Raw genomic sequence first — 15,998 nt, forward strand, 5'->3', positions numbered from 1 at the left:
ACTGAGGTTAGACTTCACATGTGGATGACAGATAACACATGACGACAGCAGCCAGCTGTGGAGAGATTTATAGTTCCTGAAAGGTTAAACTCACAGCTTCACTGAGCTGACAAAAGTGAGAGTTCACTAGATATGTCACATGATACCATACTCACACACACACACACACACACTTCACACACACACACTGTGTTTGACTTATGGTGGATATTATCATTCACAGCAGCTTGCTTGTACCAAAAGAACATCCATCCATTTTAAACAGCATGTTACTTCTGTCACTACATAATGTATATTCTGCATTCCAACCCGATGGGCGTTCAACCAGAGCAGAATAAACGTTGTTTACACGCAGAGGGCGGATGGTGACAGCTCAGACGTGCCACTGAAAAGCAGCAGTAGTGAGGATGGACATGCAGGGAATAAGGAATAAGGTCATTAAGGTAAATCACTGATCTGAGACGGGATTCTTTAAGATGAAATCTGGTTCTGTACAGACGTGTAAATTATTAATATGATTTTTTTTTTCTTTTTACATGTTTTTTTTTTTTTTATGTAGATCAGCTGATCGCTCTTTTTGTCACTTTTTGCTTTTTGTGTAAGCTCATGAACAGGTCACAGTTATCTGTGGGAAATTGAGATGGGCATTCATTACTTTTTTTGTGACAATATTTAGACTATATGATTCAATTTAAAAATAAAAAGAATAAGCAGCAGGTGCATCAACATCAGTAATAAGTTTCAGTTGCAGCAGCTATGCTGCATTACCATGTTAACATGTTTCATTTGAAGCGTGTTTACATGCGCCTGCGGCCCAGACTGATGGAAGCTGAGCCCAGTCCGACAGAGCAGAGCTGGTGACAGTTTTAGAACAGCTCGGTCTCAGTTTTGTTTTTATCCCCCTTTCATTCATTCAGCTTGTTTTTTTTTTTTTCCTGATGTATAACGAGCATCACAGCCTCAGTGTTATATCCGCTATTGTGGCTTGAACCCGAGATGTAATGTTTCATGCGGCTTCACCACATCCTAGACGTGTTGTGCTTAATTTGACCCACATCTTCCCTCAGCGTAGCCTGAAATTTCTGATTTCTTAAGAAAAACTTGAGATCTCAACTTTTGAGGAATTTGAAATAAAGTTCTGTGACTCTGACGAGTGTTCAGCCAAGCAACATGTATTTGTAATGATGGATCCACCGGAGAAGCAGCGTGCTTGTGTGTTCAGCAGCCTGGGATGTTTTACACTAAAATAAACCAAAGGTATCAGAGGTGAAAAGTATCTAACAGGTCTGTGAGTCCGCCTTTCTCTGACCCCCAGCTCTGATTTGAACGCAGAGCCGATTCATCTGCTCGAATGTTTCAGTGAGAATAATTCAGCGTTTGCTCTGCGGTCCGCAGGCCTCCTGACCCTCGTCGCACAGCTGGATTTTGAAGTTTCCCGGGAGTACTACTTGTCTGTGGAGGGAAGCCGTGGCAAGTCGTCCCTCAGCGACATCACCACGGTCATCATCAACGTGACGGACGTGAATGATAACACGCCGGCGTTCGGACAGGGCGACTACAGCGCTGAAATATCCGAGGACCTGACGCCTGGGCGCCTGGTGATGAAGGTAGAGATCAAGCCACATGCAGTGAATATGTAGTTATACAGAAAGAGTGTGATTTAACGCAGCTGATAGACAACAGCTGCATTTTTTATATATATACGTTTTTGGAGGTAACGTTTACTTCAGCGCCTGCAGCTGAGCAGGTGACTGACGGTTGTTGTCTTTAGAGCATCGCATTCTATCAAGCAGGGCTGAAAAGAAATACTGAAGCGAAGGTTACGTTAAATAAATGAATGTACTTTATCATGAATTGTTCAGTCACACACAGAGAATGAATACGGGGCACGTTCGTACATCATAGACACAGAAACGTAAGTAATCTCTAATTGAATCACTGAATTGAGTTTGACTTTAAATTGAATATATTTCTTATATATGAAGGATGTTCCTCCGCTTCGGAACAGAATTTTCTGTGTTGAACTTTCAAGCTCCAACACAGACACACACACACACACACACACACACACACACACACACACACACACACACACACACACACCATTCATTCTGCCTGATTACTTACTTACATTAGTTGTGAGGACGCTCATTGACACAGTGCATTTGCCTTGCCTTTTACCCTGACCTGAACCATGACAAATAACCTGAACCCTAAAACCAAGTCTCAACCCTTAATCAGCCCTTTGTTGGTTTGTCAGACAGTGAGGACAAGCCAAAATGTCCTCAGTTCATAAGGTCTCTAACTCTCTGTAACCGGTCCTCACAAAGATAGAAGTACAAGTAAACACACATACATACGCCGACACATGAATGACATGCGTTAGAATACACATTCAAAACATGAACAATCCTGCTGCTTACACATGTAAACATGTGTAAAATGCCATACACACAATAACAACATGGCAGCATGAGATGAGCTGGCAAACTGTTGATAACGGACGTGTAAAAAAAAGAAAAAACAAAACACACACGACACGACACATGCCATACACACACAGTTATCAACATGTCAGCCGTCATCTGTCAGGCCAGCAGCAGAGATAACACAGCAATAACACAGCTCAGTGGCTCGCTGATGGTCAGACCACTGCAGGATGATGAGTCTGTAATCACATGGTTTCATATCTGACATTTTTCTTCCCCCGTCTCCTGTTCCCATTCCTCCAGTTTCACCATTTAGCTGCACCGCGTCACCGTCTGAAATGTTTTAACAGTTTTCTCATAATTGTTGTAGACGGTCCTCTGTCAGTGAAAATTATAGGATTCGCTGTTATAATGAGCTAATGCCATGGCAATGAAGAGGAACACAAAGACAGGAGGCGTTCAGAACAGCGTGTTATTGTAAGAGATCTTCGTTCTAATGAGTCACCTTTATCTATGCTGTGCCCAAAAGTCTTTTCAAATGAAAAAACAAGGCCGAAGGTGAAAAAAAAATGGAAATAAAGTTTATCTTAGCGCTCCGGCAAATATTTTCACTTGTTTTAAGAACAAAATAGACAAATCATGACCTCTGACCTTACTTTATAATCATTAGGCATCGTTGTTGTTGTTGCTCTGTTGGTTTGCATTTGTTGGGCGTTGTTTGTCGGAGGAGTATGTGGGTCTTTTGTCTCTGCCTGAGCCTCTGACATCCCTCAGACCGAGGCAAGGCAAAGGAGAAGAATTACTCCCCCACTCTCTGTCTTTCCCACCAGGTAACAGCCACTGATCAGGACGGTCCGATCAACAATCTGCTGCGTTACTCCATAGTAAGCGGAGACCCCCTGCAGCAGTTCTCTATTCACCCTCGCAACGGGGAAATCACAGTCCGGACGGCAGTGGACAGAGAGGAGGTTAGCGTGAGATTAAATTTTATATTGTTTTATTTCACAAACATGAGAAATAAAGGACAATTTATTGAATAGACATAGACAGAAGAAGAAAAGCCGTGAAATAACTGAGAAAGCGAAAGAAACAAAACCAAATAAAATGGAACAAATGGAAGAAACAAACTGATTTTCACCGCTTTGTTTTCTCCAGATCCCTCATTACTCTCTGACGGTTCAGGCGGCGGATGAAGGAGATCCTCCTCTGTCGTCTGCGGCCCTCATCACCATCACCGTCACCGACGTCAATGACAACCCGCCGGTGTTCTCCCAGGTCAACTACAATCTGCAGCTGCAGGTAGGCCAACCTGAACGTCTCCACCATGGTTTATCTGCACAAGCACAGGTCACACTTACACACCCAGCATGACAAAGCAACAACAACAAGCAAGTGAAATCCTGGTTCAGGTCTAAAGATGTGTTATAGGTGCACAGAGCTGAATTACTCTCAACGAGATGTGAGAGTCTGCTTATGTCTGCTCAGCAGGATGGATGTGTTGGCATGGAGCCACTTCCTGCCAAACCTTTGATTTATGAAATCTGAATAAGCATATTCTCCATCCATTTTCAGGCAGCTTCATTTACAAGTTGTAAAAAAAATGTTTCATCCCATTTGACTTCAAAAAATCCATCAAATGTGTTTCTCCCCGGTGATTCGACCTACGCTTTTTGCCTTTAACCCTGTTTTGTTAATTGATTTGACCCCTGTGGGACACCATAGGCAAGTCTGTCAGATTCTTTTCAGTGTGCTGTGGTTCAGAGAAACAGCTTTGTGTTCAGAAACTAAGCACGTTCACAGCCTGGAGCAGTAAAAAAAAAAAAAAAGACGTTGGCACCGCGCTGCCTGCAGCGGGAGAAAAAACCAGCCTCACACAAACAACTGCATCAACAAAAAGTCAACAAGCGATATGTAAAATAAAAATTCACCCAGAACGCTCCGGAAAGAATTGCCTGTTCATCAGCTCCCGCAAATAACCTTCGGTGTCCTGAGGGGGGGGAGCAGCAGTCGCATTCATGTGTGAAATCTGACAACTCAATGAAAAAATATGAACGGGGGATTTGCTTTGACTCCATGTGTTATGTGAATATGAGCTGGACATGCAGCTCCTCGCGAAAAGCCAGTTTAGTTTAGCTGTTCGCCTTTACAGCCGTCAGTCATGCCAGATCATCTTCAGCCTTCTACCTGCTCTGCTCCTGACTGCATAATGGAGTCATAATGAAGACAGATGAACTAATGACTAGAGATAATTAAAGAGGAATCACTAAAGATCATTCTTTCTGTATCAATCTGTCCATCTTTCTGTATCATTAGAGCTCTCTTTCTCCTTCTCGAACACACTCTGGTGAGAATATGCTGACCTGTAAGTGCTGCTCTATCATCACTGCAGCGCCCAGAGCTCATTAAAACTGTGCGCTGAAAGTTCAAGAGTGAAACTCTTCAGAGAGGCAAGAGCAGAGCAGGGTTTCTGAACTTTGAGGGGATCAAAGCAGCAGAAAGATCAGCTGTCATGGTTTGTTGCTGTGTGTGTGTGTGTGTGTTCCTTGCAGGACATCACCCTTTCACCTAAAACCTCTAATTACAGGGCCAAGTCTGCTGGTGTGGAAAAACTTTTAACAGCCAATTTACCTCCACTTCTGTGTGTGTGAGAGAGTTTGTATCACTGAAGGCTTCGTTGTGACGTAGTTGCCCACGTTGCCAGTGCGTTCATATGTGTGTCTTCGCGTGTGTGCGTTCGTGCCTCTGGCGGGACGATCGCAGTGCGCCTTTGCCAGCTCGCCATCACTCCACCTGCTGCCGCTCTGCCAGCTCAGAAACTCTCATCCAGTCACCGGATAGCTTGTTCACGAGCCACAGCGTCGGCTCTGTGTGGCGGTGAATCCAAACTCTGTGATACCATCCCACCTGCTCATGTCTCCACGGCCAGTTCGGCCTGATGAAGAAGGCTGTGATTGCATTAAGCAGATGGACGTTACTGAAAAAGTCCTCCGAGGACGCAGGAGCGCCACAGCACAGTGATAAATCACGCCGCATCTGTGTCAATACCTTTGCTTCAGGAAATTGTGACTGAAGTTTGTCTTCACTCCAGCATGCTAATCAGTGACACATGATTTAACAGGACGGAGCTCTGTGTAAGTGATCTGTTTGGCTCCGTGCTGCACTTTATCTGTCAGAAGTCTGTGATGAGGACGGTGAATTAGATGTAATATCATATCACAAGGATTTGATCAGCAGAGCTGCGCTGCAGGGCATGAAGGATCTCAGAGCACAGACAGTCTGCGGCGGCGGTACAACTCACATTCACCACAGAGCAGATGTGATACAGTGGATGTGTCACACTGTGCTGTTGCTGACCTGCAGTCTGAGTAGAGATATTAATAGTCCCGTCCAATCTTCAACTTATCTTCACTGGACGACATTTATTCTCCCCATGTGGTCCCCCCCCCCCCAGAACGACTCCCTGTTGGTGTCCATCACCCTCTGTACACAGGAAAAGCCTGTACAGAGGAGGTGAATCCCCTCCATCAGTAATGCCTTGCTCAAACCACTGACCTGTACAAGTAATCAGACTCCTAGCAGTTTGAAAAATCAAACCAGAGGTGTTGCATGTTTTAGTCCATTAACTCCAAACTGTGTGTACTTTATTGCCGTCTATCTCCCAAAGATTTAGATTGATAACCTACATTCCAATTTAGTACGCCACGAAAATCAGCATGCAGAGCCTTTTAAGATGGCTTTGGAAAGGTAATCCATCACAGAGAATGGTTTAAGGACAACTGCTCAAAAAAGAACAGCTGAACAACAACAACTGTAAAGCTGTGTCTGTTGTAAAGTGTTGGACCATACTAAAGCAGATTCCTATTTACTTTTAAATTAAATAAATGAAAATAATTGAACTTGAAGAAAAGGATGAATGAATGACCCTCGTCTCCTGTAGGAGGGCGAGTCAGTCGGCAGCAGCATCCTCCAGCTTGTGGTGACGGACAGGGACACGCCGAGGAACGGCCCGCCTTTCTCCTTCCACATCGTCAGTGGAAACGAGGATCGTCGTTTCCACGTTGACCAGGGCGGCCTGCTGTCGCTTTCTGCTCCACTCAGGAAGAGGGTCAAACCCCACCATCGGCTTAAGATACAGGTGAGGAGGACGATTCATCTCTCCTGAATCCCTGCTTGCTTACCCAGTTTTCACTCTGCCTTGATATTTCAGTCTTTTGTCTTTGTCTTTCCTGCACTTTTTCACCCAGTGGGAGAAAAAAACAATCCACTGTCATATCTTTCCCCCCTGAGGTTCTTTGTATCTTTGCTGGAATCTAAAGACTGAAAGGAAAATATCACAAATTGCCGCGTCCCTGTGTGGCGGTCTTGACCCTCACATTGTTATTTTACAGTTATAAAATAAAATAAAAAAGATCAGTATCGGTATGGTACCAGTCCCATCCACCCTTCTGATGTTTACTATCTTTGCTCCATTCAGGTGACGGACAGCGGCCACCCTCCCCTCTCCTCCATCTGTGTGGTCAACATCAATGTCACCGAGCAGAGCAAGTACCCTCCCTCTGTTGTGCCTTTAGAGGTGTTCATCACTACCTCCAGAGGGCTGTTTGCCAGCCGGGTCATCGGAAGACTCCATGCTTCAGACCAGGACCTGCAGGATGTCCTGACCTACAACCTGGTATCAGAAAACCCAGATGGAGGACGGTTCTCGGTCGACCACGCTGATGGTAAGATCTGGGCAGATGAAAATCTGGAGGAGGGCTCGTATTCACTCAACGTCAGCGTGACTGACGGGAAGTTCAGCGTCTGGACCGGGGTCAAAGTTCACGTGTGGGCAGCCAATCAGAGGGTGCTGGACTCCGGCCTGACCCTGCAGCTGGTCGGTATGTCCCCGGAGGAGTTTCTGGGCGATCACTGGAAAGGCCTCCAGCGCAGCCTGGGTCAAGCTCTGGGTTTACCCAGACAAGAGCTTCACCTGGCCAGCCTGCAGCAGCAGCGTGACACCCAGGTTCTGGAGGCCTTGCTGATCTGGAAGCCTCATAGTGGACTCGTCCAGTCTCTACCAACCAGCAGACTCGCAGGTGATCAATCAGTGTTACAGCATGATTATCTGTAAATTACATGATTGATTTCAGTGGGAAACACTGAATGTGTTAACACTGCACAATATAAAAATACGATGCATGATATATTTAAAATGATAAAAAAGTAACGCTAAAGGTCAAATTTTAGATCAGATCAGTTTTTAAGTAGCAATTAATAAGGTTTTAGTGGCTAGCTGAAAATTTTATGTATGTCACTGCGGCTGCTCCACAGCAAAGACCCTCCAGTGTTCCTTCCTTCTGCCTTCCACATTTTTTGGGAGAGGGTCAAGTATTTTCACATGCAAGATATTCACATGAAATCTAGCATTTTTTATCAACAAACCTCGTCCACATTTTATTTTCTGAATTATCGCAGTCATCACCACAGGCTGAGGTCACCATAACAAAAAAAAAAGCAATCACATAAAGATGAAATACAAGAGCAGAAAATGAACTTTTGGCTCTGTGGACAAACCAAAACATTATGATCCAACTTCACACACACACCATCTTCTTGTTGCCTCAACAAGATCGGATGAACTCAACATATTTTTTTCTTTATTGTAAATTTAAAGTTGGAGGCTCTGTGGCTGACAAGCTACGTAAAAAGAACTGGAGGGATTTGGCAGTGATATGCAATAAAACTCTATATATGAAACTTGTATTTAGACACCTTCACCAGCGGAACCTCAGAGCACATCAGTAATTAGATTTTAATGGAAAAATAATAGCAATTCATTCTAAAGGTATCAGCTGGGCTGAGTTACAGGCCACCAGGTGAACTTCTACAATACATTAAAAATCCTGGCAGCCATTAATTTGGACACAAAGGACGTCAGGCAGTCCTGGTGAGATGAAGAATCTCTTTGAGTGTTCAGTCTGAAATGTTCTCTGTGATGGTAGGTGTTATATCAGACATCGAGGACTCTCTGGGCCTGAGCATCCTCAGGGTGAGCCACAACGGGTGTCTGGGTACCGGCTGTCCGCCACGAGGCTGCAGGAACGCTGTCCGGCTAACGGGGGAGAGACTGGGCCATTTCACCACCGCCAGAGCTGGTTACATCACCCCCCAGCACACATGGGAGAGCGTCTGCCCCTGTAATGGTATGTACGTGTGTGTGTGTGTGTGTGTTTTTATGAGAGCAGCTTTATTGGGAATTTGTCAGATCAGACTTTGGCTAATTTTCAGAGAGGACAGACACTTGAATTTTCAGGCAACTTGATGAAGATGTTTGTCGCTGCCTGAGATCAAAGAGCCGTCCTCTTCTTACCTGTTAAAACTTGTGGAATAAGAAGATTTCATTTAAGAAAGAGGACACATTTGTTGTGAATGTGGGCCCGCTGTTAGCTTCGATTACAGCCGACAGAACCTCTGAACTTCTGAGCAGCGGCGCCACCTCGTCGGATCATCTTCAGTGATTTGTGTTGTCATTCCTTTGAGGATTAGTGCTGTGAGAATGGAATAAAAGTCAGCCAGGTGCTCTCCGGAATATACACTCAGTATCAGCTTGTTTGGAGTCCTTTTCCCGTGGAACATCTTCTGACTGTGTTATCGCCGCCCTGTTTTGACTATATCAGATGCGTCTTTGATCTCAGGTGTTTCTGAGGGTAAGAAGGGGCTGTGTGAGATTCAGCATGGAGAACAGGCAAGAAAGAGGTGGAAGACAACAGTTTGTGCTCTGATACAGAAATGTAACTGCTTATTATCTCTACTTTCATTTTTTAAATCGCCCATAATGTCAGCATATCACAACATGATGCCATGATACACTAAATGTTTTATCAGAAAAGGCAGTTTTTGGCATCACGAGTGACCTTTGATGTTCCTGTATACTGAACTTTCTGTAAGCGCCAGCTTTCACGGGAGATCAGATTGAGTTGTGCACCTGAATACATTTATTGAATAAATCATAAGTGAACGTTTTCTCAAAACAACTGATATACAATCTGTATTCAGGAAGCTTTTTATAAATATGGGGCCAAATAAAGCTGCTAAATCCAGCGTGACAGGGTAATGGAAATTTGTCTTTGATTTGGCTCACTCAGGTACACATGAGTTAGTCAGTGTACAGCATGTAAATCACCCACAGCCGTGACAATCAGTTTCTGGTTCCAGCTTCTCGGTTACGAGGATCTCCAGCTTTTCACTGTTTTACTATCACTGTAAATTGAATGTTGTTGTGTTGGTCGGACAAAACAAGACACGTGACATCCCAGTATTTCACTGCATTTTTAACAATTATTTTCTGTTACTTTATTGACTAAACTGAAAAATGAAAAAGAATAAACTAATTAATCTGTAACAGAAAAAACAGCAGCAGGAGCAGCCCCAGAAAATGTATAAAGATAAGAACCACTATCAACTAATATGTACACATACAACCTGTATGTGTAGAAGTATAGAAGTTACAGAGGTGAGGCAGCTTGACATCATAAATGAGAAAACTATCAAAAGTCATTGCATGTTAACAGTTATTGATTTTTTTACCTTTTTATTCATTTAAAGTTTCATTATAAAGTTGTACTTTTTGTATTCATCATTAATTTTTTATGTTATTTGTTGTTTGTGAGGGTTTGTTTGTTTGTTTGTTTGTTTGGTTGGTTAAATTTTGTTTCCTATTTTCTTTCATTCTTTGAAAGGCGTTTGACCACTATGATTTTTATACAGCAACTGGTTTGTGCCCAGTGCTACGACTGTTCTCTGCTGGGGGCCACTGATCTGTTGAACAGGACTCTCGTTTTTTTTCCCCTCAGAGTCAGCCTTGGTTTCGAACTGGTGACCTTAAAGACACTAACAGACTTCATCAACCAAGCTGGTGTGTTTTAAATTTTCTTCAGAGACCAGTGTGGAACACAAAGTCAAAATAAAAGTTAGTGGATTCAAATCCCACGCTAGGAAAAGTTGTTTTTCTCCAGCAGACTTTGGAACATGTTGTTACTGAACCTTCCCACAGGCATCATTAAAGTTTCATCTTAGAACCACTAAAAAAGCAGAGGAAGTTTTGTCTGAACACTAATATGCTCCCTTTTACTGTTGGAATGATCACTGATCTGTCAATTCTTGAATTCACTCATCCTTCATTCAGACCTTCCTCCCCCGTTTCCACTGTTGATGCTTAAACTCGTGCCAGACCCTTCCTGATTACTCTGTTCTCGTTTTTTGGCCTTGACAATTTTTGTTTCTCAGCTTTTGGTGATTTTCCAGATAAAAAAAGATCAAACAAATATTAGAAAAATATGTTGTTGTTGTTTTTTCTTTGCAGTTTCCTCTGTCAGTTACATTACATTCAGTTTACAGCGTGTTTCATCTTTGTTTCATAAATTAAATGTTGCCTGAGTATGACACAGATACCATTAATAGTCCAAGTTTTTTTTTTCACACAGTAGCCGAGCAAAGGGCCAATCATGCACCTGAAAACAGCGTAGTGTTAAATAAAGAGTAAAACATGTTGTAAGAAGCTCTCATACAGGTGAGACTCCCACAGTTTAGGAGTCTGGCTTTTGGGTAGAGGTTTGGATTTAAGACCTCTGAGTCTCTGAGCACTTTATTAAATCAGGAACACTGAAAGAGTTTATTATCTGCAGCATCTGTATTCTACATTGTGACTGTATCTGTGTTTGCTCACGTTAGTTTTCATGTTTCTGCGTTTCAGAGTCGGCAGTAAGGTTCGATGGTAAGTCCTACCTCAGGTACCTTCACAGGATGGACGAGGACAACCAGGATTTCAAACTGTCACTGAGGTTCAAGACTTTCCAGGAGCAGGGCCTCATCGCGTCCACCAACAGCACCAACGACTATGGGATCTTACAGGTATTTATCTCTCTGAGACTGAGAAAGCAGGATTACAGATGCAGCCAGGTTTCATTCATTCTCAGACTTCAGCCATGTTTTGCATTGTTATACTGTTGACTAAAGGCTGCTTACACCCTCATACATCAGTAATAATAATAATAATCCAGTGATAAATTATAAAACTGACAGGTGACTCTCAGGCGCCACCAGAACACTTTTACTTTTATAATATTACACAAAGATAAAACACAGCCACTTAAATTCACAACAAGTGAGTTTTCTGAAGAGAGAATTTAAAAGTTGTCAGGTCCCAGTGGTGAAAGGCTGGAGGAGGTGACGTTAGCAGCGAAGCATAAAACCTCAAATGGAACTTACAGATTTCAGCTCATTAAGTTGTGCTGTTGCTGGCGGTTTATTTGCATCAGTACGTGTCGTCTCACAGCATCGCTGCAGCGTTCATTCAAAACTGGTCCAAGGACAAACCAGTAAAGAAAAGATGTGTGTCAGTGTTCTGTTCACGTGAGACATAAAGCGCTCCTCATTGTCTGACAGCTGGAAATGTCACAACAGCTCAGGAAGATTGAATGAAAAGAAACTGCGTCACCCAGGAAGCAATTTATTTAAAAACTAAAGTAGAACAAAAATGATTATTTTCATTCATTTGCAGGAAGTGTCGTATTCTCCTCTGAGCTGGCAGTTGATTTATTTTGCTCCTTGAGTATTGTTCCTGCGGAGAGATTAATTATCTTCCTAATTTTCAAAAGCCGTTGGAGTAATGTTGTTGTTTGACACTCGTTTATTATCAGAATGATAAAATCTGAGAGCTGCTGATTTAATCTGTGGGAGCTCTCGCTGGGGAACAGCAACGACGAGTGAAGCTCAATGCAAAACATTTCAAGCTCAGATTCATAAATAGCACTGGCTGCTCAGTGTCAGCTGTGCTAACTGACACCGTCTCAAATATCTCCGTTTTATTTGCTACTTGGTGTCAGCTCTCGTGTTTTCATCGGAGGTTTTTGGAAATATCTGATATCTGCTGAGCCGTTGGTTTTACATCGTGTCTCATCTCTGTTTGTCCTTTTCTGTGCTTGCTGCAAACACAGATCCCAGAATAGCAGACTCTCTGTTGTGTATCTGGGTCAGCACTGTGAGCATCGCACTGCACCTGTTGACACCCTGAAAGTTGGCAAATAAAATCAACTTGATTTAAATTTGTTCTGTTGTGGCAACGCTGACATTTGAGACAGCGTGCCCTTCTTCACCAGAAAATATCATCTGTGTCCTGTGATGGCGTTTGTTGTTAGTGTTTTTAGAAACTGTCCAAACCCTGCTGGTTCTCTCCCGAATCCTGCAGGAGATCACGTGTTGGAGCGTATCAGGTATGCCTCCTCTTTATCTCTGCGTGGCAGATTGCTTCATGTGTTTATGTGTGCTAAATGCCTGATTGAATATCAGGGCTGGCGGTAAACTCCCACCCCGCACACACTTAAAGCTCCACATTGGATTATGAGGCCAGCAGTACACTCCTGGTTTATTATTCCCTGTTTTTCCAGCGTAATCAGCTCATCAATGCCCTTTTAACTCGAGTAGTGACGACTGCTGGCTCCGAGCGCAGCACGTGAGCCGCATGTTGCACTTTTCCCTCAAAATCCAAACCGAGGGAACCAGAAAAAAGTTGTGCAGGAGCTCTAATGAAAAAACTTGCTGGCTTGAAGATTTATTGAAATGCTTTTTTTTAACTGTCAAGGGAAATAAAGATTGATCTTGGTGCTACAATACAAGGTCTACTGTACCATATTAAAAGGGCACGTTGAAAGAGAATAATGAATTGTTGTATTCTTTGAGAGACATGAATAATTCTCTAAACAGATAACAAAAAAATGGCTGGATATGGACTTTAATGCCGCGTGATGCTTCCCCTTGTGGGCTCTTCTCATTTGTGCGACATCTGTGTGCACTCAGGCAGAATATTCAATCATTTTGATTCTCAGAACACTTCAAAAGCAGCATTCAGTCTTTCCCTAGGTTCTTCCTCCTGGGTTTTGGATCTCGGCTCACACATGCAAGAATGGGTCCCTGCCTGATTCATTGTGAGCAGAAATGGCTTCAAAAAGAATTTCTAAACGTGGTCATCTGAGAAGTCCCTCGCCTGGTTTTTGTGATGACTTCAGAGAAACTTCCTGGAGATACAAGACGTTATTTGCGCGCTTCATTTCCCTCAGGACATGAGCTGTGCGTCGTTGCCGTGCATCTCTGCGGCTTCCTATAAAACCGCCAAACCTCATCAGTATTCTCCGTCAAGAGCCACGTCTTTGAAAGAAAAAAAAAATACTAGTTTAGACCTATTTGCTGCTGCTAATTCTCTTTTATGTCTGCGTGCCTCTCAGTCTAAGTCGTCACCTTTGAAATGGAGATTGTGGCTGCTTGAATGAAAAGCCACTGTGGCAGGCCGAGCAGAAGAAGTAAAGGTGACTTGTCAGTGGAAGGAAAACACCGTCCTTGATGAGGAGTGACGGCTCAGACCTGACAGCGGAGCAGTTTGCAGACTCAACGGTGAACAAAGATGTAGATACACACTGGTGTGAAATCAGTGGACCAACACTCATCTCTCATGCTTGCTGCAGTAACACAAAGTGATTGACCTTCATATCAATTCAGGCTTTTATCTTAGAATGACTGAACTGGAAGGAGTTCAGTGTCTTGCTCCAGGGCATGTTTTATGCTAACACATGGACAGTGTTAGTGGACAGTAGAAATTAGCTTTGTTCTTTGGATGATGTCGGTCATTCAGTCTCAGTCGGCTGGTCCAGACTATTTGATGGGTTGCCATGAAATTTTGTTCAGACATTCATGGTCCCCACAGGATACATCTCTCTGACATTGGTGGTCCTCTGATCTTTCCTCTGGCGCTACCATGAGGTTGACATTTGTGGTTTTAAGTGAAATATAGATTGCCTTGGCATTTGGTACAGACGTTCATGTTCGCCTCAGGACGATTTAGTTTATGATGCTGCAATCATCATCAGCCTCAGCTTTACTTTTTATTCATATAGCCAACATGACAAATCACAAATTTCCCTCAAGAGGTTTTAAAATCACCATCTGTCCTCAGACCCTCGGTCTGGCTAAGGATGTGCTGCTTAGCATCAGCATCACTGAAAATCAGCCATTTAATACCACACTGCCTGTTTTTACATGTCCATTCTCATTTCTCTCCCAAATGGTTTTTTCTGTCTACATAAAGGAGAAAGCTTCAGTTTAAAAGTTGCTCCTGCATTATACTTCCCTTATCCATCATTTGTCAAGAACCTGGTCTTCAAACCAAATGGTTCATCAGTCACCCTCTCCTGGACTGAATGACTTCCCTTCTCCATTAATGAAACAGTACATGCAGATATGCACTCAGCCTTCATTTCGATTTTATATTAGTGTGCATGTAAATGCATGTAAATGTGGACAGAGATGGCGATGCTATTCCCACGATACCCAGTTTTATTATGGGCAACAACAAACCAAGTGAGCACGCTCAGTGAGGCTTTTATCACTGCAGAGCCGCAGCGCTGCCTCCTGCATTCACTCAGTGTAATACCTTTGTTTGTGTGTGCACATACATCACATGCAAGCAGAATACATGACTGTAGCAGCTGTTATTGCACCTTGAACTTTGCCCAGCAGCATTAAACTCCCTGCAGGAGGCTCGCAGTGTTCACGTTGTGCTCGGAGTCTGTGATTTATGGAATCACGAAGCACTGATGCTGTGGAACTTCAGTCCCTGTGGAGTTTGACTTGACATGGTGCCTGCGCTACATCAGCTGTGCTGATACTGTAAAATCCTCAATGCGTCAAACGGCGCTATCTCTCGTCCAATATTGCACCATAAATCAACACCAGGAGTCGCACTAAGTCGTGTAAAATAGATTAAAAGACAAGCGACCGGCGCCTCAGATGTCTCAAGGTTTTCACTTGTTCCTCTGCCAGCGCTTCAGCATCTTCCCATGATAAGCCAGAGCCAGAGCAGCCCTCATCTCCCTCCCCTTTTCCATGTGTACCGTCATTGATCCATGTGAAGAATTTAGCAGGTCCATCCCTCCAAAATGAATCATTCCTGTTCGTTTTTCCTTTTTTCATTGCCCCAAACACAGGGAATCAAACAGAAACCAGACCTGCATCGCTCAGAGAACAGCCTGAATGCTGAACAACCTGTCCGTGAGCTCAACATCAGAGAAGTGGAGAAAAAAAAAAAAAAACAAGACAGAAACTAAAACAAAGAGACAAAAGCTCATCGTTCTGCGATGAGCCAAGCACATCGGTATCAATAATGCATCACGGCCCTCAGTGTCCAATGGGGTGATGCTTTGCAATTTGAAAAATACACAGTCCATGTGTATATTTAATAGGGGAGATATGAGGAGCCTCTCGTTACATAAAGAAAACATGAACAGATAAAAGGTGCAGAAAAAGCTGCTGGCTTGTTAGTTTGTGAGAACGCTGAGCGCGCAGAAACAGCTTCCGCTGATGTTGATGAAATGCTGAATAAATGTGTGCGACTCGCTGTGAGTGCTGCGTGGTGTTGTACACGGGGAAAATCAGCAGCATGGGGAGCTGACAGCAAAAAAACACATTTTATTTGTAACACAAAAGACTTGTCAACAAAAACACGGCCGTGTTTATCTTCTTAATGGCTGCAGCCTCCTTAGG

General features: G+C 43.4%; 1 protein-coding gene across 2 annotated transcripts in view; it reads left to right on the forward strand.

Moving 5' to 3' along the window:
• The window catches only part of fat2 (FAT atypical cadherin 2), an 85,269-nt gene that overhangs the window by 54,278 nt on the left and 14,993 nt on the right, over positions 1-15,998 (forward strand). For both annotated transcript variants that reach the window (XM_041047559.1, XM_041047560.1), the window contains exons 17-23: positions 1,396-1,607; positions 3,260-3,397; positions 3,585-3,728; positions 6,367-6,564; positions 6,904-7,504; positions 8,411-8,611; positions 11,161-11,318. In XM_041047559.1, the coding sequence (XP_040903493.1) occupies positions 1,396-1,607; positions 3,260-3,397; positions 3,585-3,728; positions 6,367-6,564; positions 6,904-7,504; positions 8,411-8,611; positions 11,161-11,318 (1,652 nt within the window). The remainder of the gene's footprint in view (positions 1-1,395; positions 1,608-3,259; positions 3,398-3,584; positions 3,729-6,366; positions 6,565-6,903; positions 7,505-8,410; positions 8,612-11,160; positions 11,319-15,998) is intronic.

The sequence above is a fragment of the Toxotes jaculatrix genome, chromosome 10 (assembly GCF_017976425.1).
Source record: "Toxotes jaculatrix isolate fToxJac2 chromosome 10, fToxJac2.pri, whole genome shotgun sequence".
Classification (NCBI taxonomy): Eukaryota; Metazoa; Chordata; class Actinopteri; family Toxotidae; genus Toxotes; species Toxotes jaculatrix.